This window comes from Macrobrachium nipponense, chromosome 13 (assembly GCF_015104395.2).
Source record: "Macrobrachium nipponense isolate FS-2020 chromosome 13, ASM1510439v2, whole genome shotgun sequence".
Classification (NCBI taxonomy): Eukaryota; Metazoa; Arthropoda; class Malacostraca; order Decapoda; family Palaemonidae; genus Macrobrachium; species Macrobrachium nipponense.
In genome coordinates, this window is record NC_087206.1 from 24303275 (window position 1) to 24317969 (window position 14695).

At 45.7% G+C, this 14695-nt stretch overlaps 1 protein-coding gene across 2 annotated transcripts in view; it reads left to right on the plus strand.

The window, feature by feature from the left end:
- The first annotated feature begins 9082 nt into the window (after positions 1–9082).
- The window catches only part of LOC135225690 (histone deacetylase 11-like), a 96066-nt gene continuing 90453 nt past the window's right edge, over positions 9083–14695 (plus strand). For both annotated transcript variants that reach the window (XR_010317068.1, XM_064265039.1), the window contains exon 1: positions 9083–9227. Coding sequence is in view for 1 of the 2 variants with exons in the window: in XM_064265039.1 (XP_064121109.1) it covers positions 9202–9227 (26 nt within the window). In the remaining variant the exon portion in view is untranslated. The remainder of the gene's footprint in view (positions 9228–14695) is intronic.

A 14695-nucleotide genomic window follows, 5' to 3' on the forward strand; every position in this document is an offset into this window, starting at 1 on the left:
TATTGTCATGACAAAAATGATATTGTATGATACAATAAAGTTTGTTCATACTTACCTGACAGATATATATAATCAAGTACCCACACCTCCCCTCAGGGGACAGTGGTATGAAAAATCTGAATAGAAAATGGGATGGTTCCTGAGGCCCTCCTCCCAGCGGCGGGAATGGGTTACTAACCACCTGGTCAACACTGCGTTGCTGGGAGTTTTGAAATTCTGTCGGTCGTCAGAGAAATACAGCTAAATATATATCTGTCAGGTAAGTATGAACAAACTTTATTGTATCATGACAATATCATATTTTCAAATACCCATCCATCAGTCCTCCAGAAAGTACCTCCGCTTCATCTTCGACGGGACGGTGTACCAATTCAGGGCACTTTGCTTCGGTCTGTCAACCGCCCCACAGGTGTTCACGCGAGTGTTCACTCTGGTGTCTGCTTGGGCCCATTCGCACGGGATATGTCTTCTGAGGTATCTCGACAATTGGCTGGTCCTGGTGAGCTGCCGCTCGCAGTTGCTGCAGGACAGGGATCGACTTCTCAAGTTTTGTCGCGATCTGGGGATCGTGATAAACTACGAGAAGTCCGATCTCGAACCCAAGCAGAAGATGAAGTACCTGGGTATGCTGATCGATACGGTAGCAGCTCAAGTCCGCCCCGCAGACTTGAGGATTAGCAGATTCAGGGAGGCAGCCGGCCGGTTCCTGTCTCGGCAGGAACAGGCAGCTCAGCAATGGCAAGTCGTGATCGGCCACCTGTCGTCACTCGAGAAGTTAGTTCCTCACGGGTGTCTTCACCTGCGGTCTCTCCAGTGGAGACTAAGGGAGAGTTGGTCACAGGTAAAGGATCCACCTTACTTCCCCGTGTCCCCTCACACGAGAAAGTGAGGCAGGACCTAGCCTGGTGGCTCGACGACAGGAACCTCTTAAGAGGAGTGCCTCTACGCACTCCCCCCCCGGAGATGCTGCTGTTTTCAGACGCATCAACCGAGGGATGGGGCGCACACCTGGAGGAGTTGCTGACTGCAGGTGTGTGGGACCATCACGACAAGCACCTTCACATCAATGTCCTGGAACTCAAGGCGGCGTTCTACGCTCTCCAAGAATTCCAGGACTGCTTGGTGGGACACTCAGTGGTGTTGATGTGCGACAACACCACAGTAGTGGCATACGTCAACAAGCAGGAGGGCCTAGTGTCTCTCCCGCTACACCAGTTGACCGTGCAGGTGCACGAGTGGGCCACGGCTCACTCAATAGAGCTGTCAGCACGCTACATTCCAGGCAACAGGAATGTAGCAGCAGACAAGCTCAGCCGTCGGGATCAGGTGATAGGAACCAAGTGGTCTCTACACCCAGAAGTGGCGGAAAGGCTCTTCAACCTGTGGGGGAGTCCAGTCATAGACCTGTTCGCCACCCGGCACAACAAAAAGCTCCAGGTTTTTTGTTCAGCCGCACCGGACCCATGGGCAGCTGCAGAGGACGCTCTTCAACACCCCTGGGACAACCTCTTCGTCTGCGCCTTTCCTCCCTTCTGTCTGATTCGGAAAGTGATCAGCCGAACGCTGGCCACTCCAAATCTCAGGATGATCCTGGTGGCTCCCAAACGACCTCAAGCCGTTTGGTATCCGGACCTGCTGGCTCTTCTTGCGGAAGAACCGAGAGAGATGCCCCACTGGCACAACCTTCTAGCCCAGCCACACGTAGAACGGTACCACCGAGCAGTCCAGTCCCTACAACTTCACGGCTGGCTGTTATCCACCATCTCTTGCGAACGAGAGGCTTTTCTCGTAGCGCAGCAACAGAGATGGCTGGACACGTCCGACAGTCCTCTGCAGCTGTGTACCAGGGGAAGTGGGCCGTCTTCTGTGGTTGGTGTCGTAGACAGGGTCTATCTCCTCTCAGAGCCACTCTTCAGCAGGTAGCGGATTTCCTCGTTTTTCTTCGCCGAGAGAAGCTCCTCTCAGTACCCACAGTCAAAGGATACAGAGCCGCCCTGGCCCTTGTCCTAAAACTGAGGGGACTGGATATCTCGAATTCGTTCGAGATTTCCTTGCTTATGAGGAGCTTCGAAAGGTCTTGTCCACCCAGGGAACTCAGGCCCACTGAGTGGGATGTGACTCTCGTCCTTAGGAGTTTGACTCGAAGACCATTCGAGCCACTCCGAGAGTCATCAGACAGGGATCTGACCCTCAAGACCCTCTTCTTGCTGGCCCTGGCATCGGCAAAGAGAGTAGGGGAACTTCATGGTCTGTCCTTCAATGTTAAACATTCCAGGGGATGGGGATCTGTGACGCTCAATTTCGTCCCGAACTTCGTAGCTACTTGAGACAAACCCGTAACTTTATGTTGCCTTTGCTAAAGGAACAAGTTCTTGCTTGCTGGTACACGACGATATCCTCTTGCCTCTCTCTTAGTACTCGGGCTCAGAGGTCTGACCATTGATCCTGCGGTGCACACCCCGATCAATCGGACAGAGGCTTGGACACCTTCCTCGCTCTTACGACCAGGGAGTCATTCCAAGGTTGGATGAACACCAGTCTGTTCACCAAAAAGACTCAGATTCCTCCCACTAATAGGTGAGTCTTCCTATTGTTAAAGGACCGAGGGTTTGTATTACGTATCGGAACAAATGACAATTTGTCGAAAATTGCATTTTTCCTAACTATACAAACCTGAGGTCCTTTACATATAGTCCCACCTCATGCCACCCCTCACTCTGCAACTTTTTGCATGGGCCTAAAGCAAAAGTGATTCTTCACCGCCGCGCGCATGATCGGACAAGCAGTTGACTACCATTCTCCCCTTGTTCGAAGCTTACGACCGTCCCAGCTGCCGCTAGTTACCTTCCTATTGTTAAAGGACCTCAGGTTTATATAGTTAGGAAAAATGCAATTTTCGACAAATTGTCATTGTTCCGATACGTAATACAAACCCTAGGTCCTTTAACAATAGGAAGGTAACTAGCGGCAGCTGGGACGGTCGTAAGCTTCGAACAAGGGGAGAACGGTAGTTAACTGCTTGTCTGATCGTGCGCGCGGGAGAGGTGAAGAATCACTTTTGCTTTCGGCCGCGGGTGTGAAGGACGTGTTCGTCATCGCTCTCTGCCCGCTTCATCGTCGTATGCTTTGTTTATATTGTGTTTTCTACTAATGGTTTGTTTGACTTGAAAATGAAACTGTAAGTACACTGTTTTCATTTTTATTTCTTAATTATGAGCCAACATGGAGCTATCGCCGTAGATGCGGCGATTTCCGCTCTTTTCATGAAATTGATAGCCTTGAATTATGTCTCGGTGCCGAGGGCGGGCGCGCTCGCGCCGAGTCATGTATTTTGGGCGAAAGTGTGTAACTGAAAGATGTAAGAACTCTTTTCATTATATTTTTGCCCTGTGCGTTCGTTGCCGAGAGCGTGATTGCGCTCGGCACGAGCCTCTTATTTTGTATGAATAGAATGCAATGAAAGTGGATTCGCAATGCAGTGTTCTTTTCATTTTCATTTATTTAATTGCATCAAATTTAATTTTGGATCAATTTCCGCTCTTACCCGGGAATTGATCCTTACGATTTATTTTCTGGGCTCAGTTCGTGTCGCTGCGCGAAATAATCCTTTAGTTCATTATTTCTTAGGTAAATGATCTAACAAATATCAGAGAATAAACAAAATAAAGAAAAGGTCAGTATAACTGACTCGCTCACCCAAATAAAAGAAGGGCGTCGGTATGAACACTAGGGCGAGTGAGACCACTACCACGAACTTCTTGTCAATTAGAAATTTCCCACAACAAAATCCCTCAAGGAGAGAGCCGACCCACAGAACAGGGCAGCAACTACTACTACTACAACCCACGCTTAGGTGACTGCTGCGCCTCTGGTGGCCATCCTGAAGTTAGAGGTCTACAAGACGCTTGTACTTTTCTTGCTCTTGTGTTTTTCGTGCTATTTCACGGATTTTTCGCCATTATGGAACGTTCTGCCATCGCATCAGCTAAGTTAAGTATCCCGAAAGGTTCCTATTTATTTCGTTCCTTCCTTGAGTCAGTATTTGTGCCGTTTTTTTAGGTATAAATACAGATTCTCAGTCGGAAGCATGGCGGCATTGTTCTGCCTCGTGGCGGGTTCGTTCTCGGTCTCCCATACCTGGAACCTTCCCTTATATTCTGTGCGTCTCTAGACCTTTTTATGATTATTATTTTGCTAGGGGATCTAGCCTGCATTGGTTTTATGTCATGCATGCATGTCTCTCTACCTTACGTAGGCATTATCTCTTCTATCCAGACCCTAGCCATAGCTCTTAGTATCGGCCCAGCTAGCTTTGAGTGGTAGACTTTCTTTCGGGTTAGTCATACACTCCTGGATTTTTTCTCTTCCTATATTTATTTCCCCTACTTTTGTGTTATTTTATTTATTTTATTTTATTTATTGGTTTAGCCTAGGGCGTCTGGTACGTTATCTTAGTCTAGGTTTATGGTCACATGGTCCCCATCAGTTTTGTTGCTTCCTTATTATCAGTTTTGTTGCATCAGTTGTTGCATCTTGCTGATCAGTTTGGTTGCATTAACCTAGGCTATCGATTTCGTTGTTTATATCGTGTTATCGTACCGTGGTCACCCTGTGATCGCTGTACAGCCAGACGCCTGTCCCAGTCGCCTTGCCCTCCCCCCGCTCTCCCATAGAGTTGGGGGGAGGGAGGTCTGTCCTTGCTCGCTCCACCCGGGCCTCTCGTCCCTCCCTCTCTCCCTACGCGGAGGGAGTAGGGGAGGCTGGACAGACACTTGACTGGGAGTGACCTTGTCTCTCTGCTTCACGGTGCTCCGCTGTGGCGAAGTTGGGGGGTTGGGCCTCCCCCTCCTTTGTTGCTCCGTCACTCTGCTGTAGGCTCGAGTTCTGTTTCGCCCCCACCGCCTTCTCCCCCGTGATGTCGGTTCTCTGTTTTCTTCCCGGAGCTCCGACCGAGTTGTGGGGGAGGGAGCTAGGTAGCCCCACCTACTGGCGGGACTTCATGGCCGTACAGTCGGGGCGTCACTTTTACTTTAACCATCCCGTCTCTCCGGCGCAGCCGGCGGAGTCCGGAAGGACACCACTGCGATTTCGGAATCGTCCTCCGAAAATTTTGTGCTATTTTATGCTTAAGTTAATCATAAGTTATTTATAAATTATCTTAAGCTGGGTCCCTTCCTTGCCCTCTGTTTTCCTACTTCGGCACACACCGAAGCTATATATTATGCCTATCAAGGCGGTAGGGGAGGGGTTATGCCCAAAAAATTTTCACTCTCCGGCATGCAACGGAGTTCTAGAGTAGCCCTTTAAGTGTTATAGTGATACTCATGTATCCTTCCACTTACAGACTACCAACTGTGAGCACCCGGGGTGCAATGCCGTACTCCAGGACCCCTGTGGGCATGAAGTCTGCAGGTCCCATGCTCCGTGCGCGACTCCTCACAGGAATCTGCAGGTCTGGTTCCACGAAACGTGTACGATCTGCTATGATCTTGTGAGTCAGTTTTTGGACGGGGTAAGTATTTCCAACTGTATATATAAGATATAAATACTGAATTATATCTTAAGTCTAAGTTTGAAATATGTCTTTTAAGCTTAAGTTCTCCATATTATTGTGAAATATATGCCGGAAATGTGTAGGCTTAAGGCTCTATTTTAGTCTAAGGTTGAACCTCAACTTTAAACTAAAAGCTAATAGACACCCTCTCTTCCAGGCTGCCACGGTTAGAGAGACCGCCCTTGCAACCTTGAGGGCTTGGGTCGGCGGCTTCGGCAAGAACGCCGCCAAGGGACAGCCCTACATCCTAGAAAAGAGGATGGCTGTCCTGCTGTTCCCGGCGGCAAGTCGACGGGGTACGTCGACCCGGCGGAGGCAGCCCCGACGATGACGACAATCCAGCGGCAGGTCGCCAGGACATTTCAGCGGAAGTCGCCACACTGGATCTTATGTTGAACCGATGGTAGGTGTAGACGACCTGTTGGTCGAGGTAGGTACGTTGGACGCTCCAGGGCTTCCCTTGGGCGCCTCTGGATCTTCTTCTCCCGCTATTTCTACTGCTTCCTTCCAAGGCTTTACGGGAGCTGAGCTCCCGTATTCTACGCCTAGCACTTCTGTGAAACCTAAGGTGAAGGGGCACAGGGCGCAGAAAACCCTAACGAAGGCGTCGTCGTCGTCCAAAAAGGCTTCGTCGACGTCATCGTCTCGTAAGTCTTCGGCTTCAAATCCCGGAGCAGAGAAGGGTAAATCTTCTGCTTCGGGCTCTAGGTCTTCCAAGAGCAAGTCCTCCAAGGAGAGGCCCCGTACTCCGGCGGAGTCAACGGTCTCTCCTCCTCCTGAGGTACCGCTAGCGAGTTACCCTTCCACCTCTGCATCTGCTCCTACCTTTGATCCCAACGCTTTCTCCGTCGGGATAATGCAGCAGATGGAGGATTTGGTAGGTTCATTGAGGACAAGTATGGAGCAGATGTTCTCACAGTTATCCGACAGGATCACTACTCAGGAGAACCTAATGTCCGGTTTTAACCAGGCCCCTCAAGCTACCTCCCCGGCACCTGGTGTTGGCCTGATCCAGCTTCCTCCCCATGATTCTCTTCCTCCTTTCACAATGAACAACCCCTGGAGAGTGGCTTCCTACGCCCCTTTCCAGGACGGACTCATTTCCATCCCGGAGTGCGGTACTCGAAGGATCGAAGACTTCGAGTTTTACCCGGAGAATCTTCAGCCGCCGTTCATTGGCTACGCCAGGCTGACGGAGGCAGCTATGACCAGGGAGGATAAGGTCCCTAGGGAGACAGTGCTGTACTCCCGGGACCAGGCTCAAAGAGAGTGGCTTCGGTGCTTAGAGGAGATGGACTGCTCTAACACCAGGTTTGTTCATGAATCTTACCTGCCAGATATATATATAGCTGTATTCTCCGAAGTCCGACAGAATTTCAAAACTCCCAGCACACGCAGTGGTCGGCCAGGTGGTAGTACCCATTCCCGCCGCTGGGAGGCGGGTGTAAGGAACCATTCCCATTTTCTGTCAGATATTTTCTGTCGCCGGTGCAGACAACAAGTGTTTTCTGCACCTCCGTCATTGGATTTTGGAACTCTTTTGGTCACTTGAGTATCCCGATTGATTTTTGGTTATTTGATTTGGATCGGTGGTTAGGCATACGCTAATTGTGGATTGTTTTTATTTTGGCTTGATTTTTCCTTAAACTTACGATGTCTGGATCTAGTTCGACTAGGCCAAAGTATGTTGTGTGGAAGAATGCAAGGTTAGGCTACCGAAAACTTCGGTAGACCCTCATACAGTGTGCGCGAATTGTAGGAAACATGTTTGTATGTTTGATGACCGCTGCAACGAGTGTGAAAATATGTCTGATTCTGCGTGGAAGGCTTATGAATCATAGGTACGTAAACTAGAACGTGATAGTGTTAATAGGGGTCTTCCTCCAGGCGTGTAACACGTTACCCGTCCAGTAGAATTTATCCCTCCAAAGTCCTGTGATGCCTTCGGGCCCTACAATAGTGTCTTTGGAGGGTAATACCCTATCTGTGATTCTTAAATCTTTGCGTAGCCTGGAATCATGTGAAGTATAGTGATAATGCCATGAGTGTTCATTCTATCGCGTAAGCGTATAATTTCTCATTGACAAAAACATTACCGCGTGATGGCTCTCCCTACCTCGGCGAGGCAGAATGTAGTAGGGAGGTAGCTTGTCCTCAAGTGGTCTAAAATACTCTACGTTTGTTTCATAAAACTTAACCAGTCAGATATATGTATATATATATATCTGCCGGGTAAAGGTGAACAAGCGTTGTTGTATCATAGTAATATTATTTTTGCCCTTACGTCATATTACTATCAAGCGGTTGTATGGTTCAAGTTATATACTCATACCATAGTTACTCCTACGGAGGACAACCGAGAGTACGATTATTCTTATTACATTTAATCGGTTCTCCCTGCAACTATTCAGGGGTTGCCGGTTTCTCTATTTTTAAACATTTAAGGTATTTCTACCCTACAATCACGGCCTTAGCCTCGGGTTGAGGGGAATTCTAGCATACATGACTGAACATCTTCACTTTGCAAGAATTTTTTTCATAAAAAAAAAAAATAAATAAAAATAAAAAATAAATAAATAAATAAATAAATATATATATATGTGTATGTAGAATGTGTGTATATATATGTGTATATGTATATATATATGTATAGATATATATGTGTAAATGTATATGTGTGTGTATGTATATATATATGGAGTAGAAACTTGGTGACTAAGAGGAAAGAGGGACTGTTGGAAAGAACCGTGTAGGCTATACTGTAAATAAAAAAATGTTACACACTATAATAAAGATTATAGTTTATTTGATGTTGTACTGGGTGTCAATAATCTTAAATACAGTGCCTTTATTTAGAGCCTACAGAGTGACAATGTGAATTCCATATGTAATAAGTTAGTGAAGTATTCCCTGATATTTCCTCACTGCCTTGAATTTACACTACATATCACATATACTGTACAGGCAGTCCCGGTTTAAGACAGGGTTCCATTCCTATGCTGCATCCTGAACCAAAAATCGTTGCAAACCGAAACCTCATTGAAAATTGTAAAAAAATTGAGGAAAACCATACTCTAAATGCTTTGGGTGTATTGAAAAAGATGTAAACAGCATTTTTATTGAGTTTTTAATAAAAAAAACTCCAAATTTTTATTATTCTGCCATTTTGGAGCCATATTCCTTCTGTTGGATCTGCATCGTAAGCATTGTAACCCTGGAACATGCCCTGTAGACCGGGAAATAATTTCCGATAAATTTGAAAAACGTTGTAACCTCGGAATGTCATAAGCCGGATCCATCGTAAACTGGGGACTGTCTGTATATTAATTATTTTAAGGGTAAAATTAAATGTATTGAATTGCAGTGGTAATAAAATACTCTTGTAGTACGTTGTATAGGAAAGAACCAAAGCTTTGAAAAGCTGGAGCTTCTTACTATTTTTATTTACATTTTGTGTCTATTATATTGTTCAGAAGGACACTGCTAGGGTTGTTCAACACTTCCTGATTATTTGGTTTTTCATAGTAAAGTTGTATTATTTGGATATTTTGCAGCATGTTTGTTTTCACAATTGATAAACATTGGGGGGAGGATCAGGGGCTCCTTAGATGATGTGGCAAGAAAAGATTTAAGTACAGTACTTTACCATGGCTGAGTGTTCATCTGTAAATAAGTGAGTACATTATCCAGTTCATTTTGCATAAGTATGTATATTAATGAATTATACTATATGAGATGGGATCCAGAGATCATCCTTTGTGTATGTTTACAAAAGGGATTTTGACAAAGGAAAAATCTATTTCTGGGCAGTGACCTGTGTCGCCCAGTGAAATGTCCCTTTAGCACTCATTTCTAAGGTACAAATATTGCTAAATATACCAGAGAAAAAAGCTGTATGGTTATGCCAGGATATCCTGGCTCGCTCACCCTTATTTAAGGGTGTCGGTATGGTAACTGGGGCGAGTGAAACCACTACCAGAGGTCCCCTGCCATTTAGTCTCTTCCTTTCTCAATATCCCTCGTCTATAGAAGAGCTGTTCCAGACCATCTACCACCCACTACTGCTACAACTAGTGCTTTGTTTACCATTCCTGTAGATAGCACCCAAGCTTGGGCCAGTTAGGGTGTGGAAATTAGAGGGTGGGTTTCACTGGGCGACACAGGTCACTGCCCAGAAATAGATTTTTCCTATGTCAAAATCCCTTTTCTGGGCCTAACCTGTGTCGCTCCGTGAAATAGTAACAGAAAATTGGCCCAACCATTTTGGAAGGTTAGAGTAGGTAAGTTACTGTAAGGGAAATGAAACTTGTATAATAAATCTAATTACTATTTAATAAGAATGTCTTAATTCTACAAGTTCTTAATAAAATTTCTTAATTCTACTGAAAGTTTTAATGATTTCCTTAAACTACAGTCCTTAGCTACTGAGTAGGGTTATATAACCCAAAAGTAATAACCTTAATGAGTCCTACACCACAATACAGGAAGTTATTTACACATATATACAATCCATATTCATATGTACAACCAAGAGTGATCAAGTACAGTCCAGGTCAGAATAAGGTCAATGTGTGCAACCCAGTAACAACCGAGCGAAGATCAAGAATGCTAGCGAGGCAGGTAGGAGAGAAAGATGTAAAGTGAGACATAGGCTAAAAGACTAGTTATTATTATGTTATGTAGTGTCAGGGGAAACTGTGTTCCCTGCTGCCACTGCTGGGAATTTAAGGGCCTCTAAGGATTTTAGGTAGTGGCGCTTAAATACTGTCGGCGACTTCCAGCCTGTGTACTTTTTAAGATCGTCAAAGTTCATGTGTTGAAAATAATTGACTGAGGTAGCTACCGCTCTAATATCATGTGCATGCGGAATTGATTCTGGATTGGCCTGTTTAATAAAATAAAGAATTTGTTGTCTAATTCCTTTTAGGGAGATGGTCCCACCATTTTCCCTGATAAACAAGGGTCCTGAAGATTTCGTGACGGTTCTGTTTAGATAGGCTCTTAGTGAGTTTACTGGACATAAGGATAGGTCCTGTGGCAGTGGAACTATTTTCCAAGAGGCCCACCTATTTTGTGGGTCTTCGTTTTTAGCAAGAATTGACGATCCGGTAAAAGCAGTAATTCACCATATGGAAGGAATTCAATATGATCTGGTTCCCTGGAAAGGGCCGACAGCTCAGATATTCTGGCTCCTGAGGCCAGACTTATTAAGAATAATGTTTTCCTTAGGAGCGTTATATAAGAACATGACTCGTTAACAGTGTCTGAAGCAAGCTTAAGGACATCGTTTAAAAACTAAGAGACCGTCCTAGGTCTATTTACTGGTCTAAGTCTAGCACAAGCCCTGGGGATAGAGGAAAAATACAAATCTGTAAGGTCAATATTAAATCCCAATTGGAATATTTTCTTTAATGCCGATTTGGTTGTAGTAATAGTACTAGCTGCCAAGCCTTTTTCAAACAAGGTTCTGTAAAAGGTAATTGCCTGATTCGTAGTCATGGTTTGTGCCTCTGTGTCTCTCAAGAAGGTGGCTAGCTTCTTTACTGCTGAGTCGTTTTGACGCAGTGTTGATTCTCGTTTGTTTGATTCTAGGAACCGGATGTTTTGAGGATCAATGTTGGCATCTTTCTGCGCCGTGAACTTCATGAAGTCCATAAAGTTAGGGCTTTCTGAATTCCTGAGGAAGCGGACACAGTCCGCGTTGTACCAACCGCGTCAGTCTGGGATTGGGAATCCGGTGGGGCCGGAGTCCCAATTCCACTAGTAGTGGGAACCAATTGCTCTTGGGCCAGTTGGGAGCAACTAGTGCGATCTGACCCTTGAAGGACCTGAGTTTGTTCAGAACTTTCAGTAGTAGGTTTACCGGCGGAAAGAGATAAATTCTCTTCTAGGTATTCCAATCTATTGCCATGGCGTCCGTGGCATATGCCAGAGGGTCCAGGTTGGGTGCCACATAACAAGCTAGTTTGTGGTTTAATTCTGTGGCAAAAAGGTCTACTTGAAGCCTTGGTACCTGTTGGCAGATCCATTTGAATGAATTTTCGTCTAAGGACCATTCCGATTCCAGCGGAGTAGTCCTTGACAATGCGTCCGCTACTACATTCCTTACTCCCGCTAGGTGTGTGGCTGATAGATACCATTGGTTCCTTGCTGCTAGAGCAAATATTGCTATCATAACGTGATTTACATGGCTCGACTTGGAGCCTCCTCTGTTTAAGCAGTGGACTACCACCGCACTGTCTAATACCAGTTTGATGTGGATTTTCTTTGCTAGCAGGAGTTTCTTCAGGGTTAGAAACACTGCCATAGCTTCCAATACATACATTGATATGTAGCTGGCGGAATGACACTGACCAAGTCCCTTGTACTTTTTTGTATTGTGAGTATCCTCCCCAGCCGCTCAGAGAGGCGTTCGTGTGGACTATCAGGGCGGGCGGAGGAAACTGCAGTGGTATTGATTTCGACAGACTCTTGACTTCTGTCCAGGGACGGAGTCTCTTGCGTAAGATCGCCGGGATCCGGAATGCTTTGTCCCGGGACCTCTTGTTTGCTCTCGATCGCCAGACTCGGTTTATATCCTTTAGTTTGGCTTTCAACAGTACGTCCGTAACTGATGCAAACTGGAGTGAACCTAGAATCCTTTCTTGGTTCCTCCGGAACGTCTGTTTGCCCTTGAGGAATTTCCTTGTAGCCTTTGCTATTTCTCTTCGTTTTGCCGGCGGAATTGATAGATTGTACGCATTTAGGTCCCATTGAATTCCTAACCACTGAAAGCGTGGTGCCGGAGTCAGCTGGGACTTCTTCCTGTTTATCTGGAATCCTAGGTATTCCAGAAAACTTATCACTTTGACCGTTGCCTTGCGGCATTCTTCGACGTCTGTGGCCCATATGAGCCAGTCGTCTAGATAGGCTACTAGCATTATCCCTTGAGTCCTTAATTCCTGGACTACTGTTTCCGCTATCTTCGTAAATATTCTGGGCGCTATGTTGAGCCCAAATGGCATTACTTTGAAGGAAATTGCCTTCTTTCCTAGTCTGAAGCCTAGGAAGGGGCGGAAGTGTCTTGCTATCGGGATATGATAGTAGGCATCTGTAAGATCTATAGAGGTGGTGACGGCCCCACGGGGAAGTAAGGTCCGCACCTGTGAAACGGTCAGCATCCGGAACTTGTCGTAATATGTCCCCAATCTTAAGTCATCCTTCTCCTGCTCCTTTAACTCTTTTAACAGCCTCCTGTGTTGTTTCCCCCGATGTCATTGCCAGCCTCAAATCTAGGTTCAAGAAAAAGTTTGATGGTCTTGCCATTACTGTTTTTCAGATAAGACTTTTCTAGAAAAGGCTAATTATAATGAAGTGCCTAGTGTTAGCGCATTGCTTTCTGAGTGGATGGCTGTTTGTCCCACCAGTTCTCCTAGATGAAGGTCCCTGTCCTACTCCCCCGCCTTGGGGAGAAGACAGGAGGTCCAAGGGAGACTGGTGGGGTTTGCCCATAAGCAGTCACTTTTTCCGTCGATCCTGTAGTGCGCCTACAGGATTGACAACACTGTTGGAAAGGTGTTTCGTTCACTGCTCCATTATCGTCGGAGTTGAGAGATTCCTCTCCCTTGAGGTGTCTTAAGTGGCGTAGTTCATCAGTTTCGTGTCCGTGCGACTTTAGTAGACTTCTCCCCTTCTCCTGTTAAGAAGGCCAAAGAAGTGGATTACGATTCCTGTCCTGCTTGTAATGTCGCAACTTCTACTTCCCCTCAAGATAGTTTTTTGACTTCAGACTTTTTGGTCCCTCAAGGAGGAGGCCGTATTTTGCCATCTTAAAAGCATTCAATGCTTGTACATTAGTCGAATGCTCCTTCGACTTCTCGTGCAACATTTTCTTCGAAGAGCATGGCTCCTTCAGTGTCAGGTATTTTGACACCTGCGACTTCTGGCATTTCAACTCCGACTTCTGCTGTGTCAACATCAACACAGGATAAATCTAATCTGTTCCCTCTTAAACAGTTAGAAGAGTTGATGTCTTTTTTGAAGGGCAATCAATTGGCCCCTAAGCCAAGTTACAAGGGCAGGTGGTATATCTGTTGTTTCTTGTTAAGGAGAGGATCCTTTTGGTCAGCAAGGGCACTGCTATGACCTGTGGGTCCTACACAACCCATGTAGGTGGAGTTGGAGAGGAACTTCTGTGAGATCATTGTGCTCTTCCATAAGTACAAAGATCTCCAGTAACTGACTTGATGCAGTTTTAAAACTGAATCCCAATGATTGAGCTAACCCAAGTGTTTGCCCTGGAGACTACACCATCATTTTGATTGTTAAAGGGGGTCATGGAATAGGTTAACAACTTGATCTCCGGTTTAGAAGGTTCCCTGGCGTCCAACTGCTTTAGCAAATTGCTTTCCCTGCATGTGACATAACAGCTAAAGTTCTGCATGCCCAAGGGCACACTGAATACCCCACTTTAGGTTGACTTGTCATTTTGCCTAATTGCAACCAAACTCTCCTGAAATAACTCTCAAAAGGTGTTTCCTTCCTTCTGCTGAGTCAGGATCTGTGGAGTTGATTGCCATGCCCTTCTTTTAGGCAACAGTGTGGGTTGACCTCTATATAAAAGGGCTTGCTAATATTCCCATCACTGGTGTGTTATCCCTGGATGATTAATCGGCAAAGTCCAAAGGTTGATGGTGCAGGGAGAAAAGATACTTATTTTCTCATATACCTGTCAGCTAATCAGTGTTAGCTCTGTTGAGAATGATTGTGTACGACATTGTGCATTGCACTCATCATTTGTTTGTGAGGTTTGTTTGTGTTTATGTTGTGAGTGGGAAGGGGAGGCAAATCGAAATGATGTAGGCACTTGTCAGGTTGGAACTGAGAGGTAAATAAAGTAGTTTTTTTATGTCGCCTTTATTTATCAATGCCACACTGGTCACATGACACAAATATAGCAGAGCATGTTGTGGCAGGAAAGAGGGGATTTAACGAGTTATTTGTTCGAAGCTAGGCTAAGCGTCATAAACATGAGTAGCGTCAGCGAATGTGGTGGTAGGCTGGTGTTGCCAGTTTTTCGCTGCTGATAAGGGCTATTACCGCTGGAAACGAGCTGAAAGCATAGCAGCTTGTCACAAGCATTGAGAAAAAGAAACAGACTGT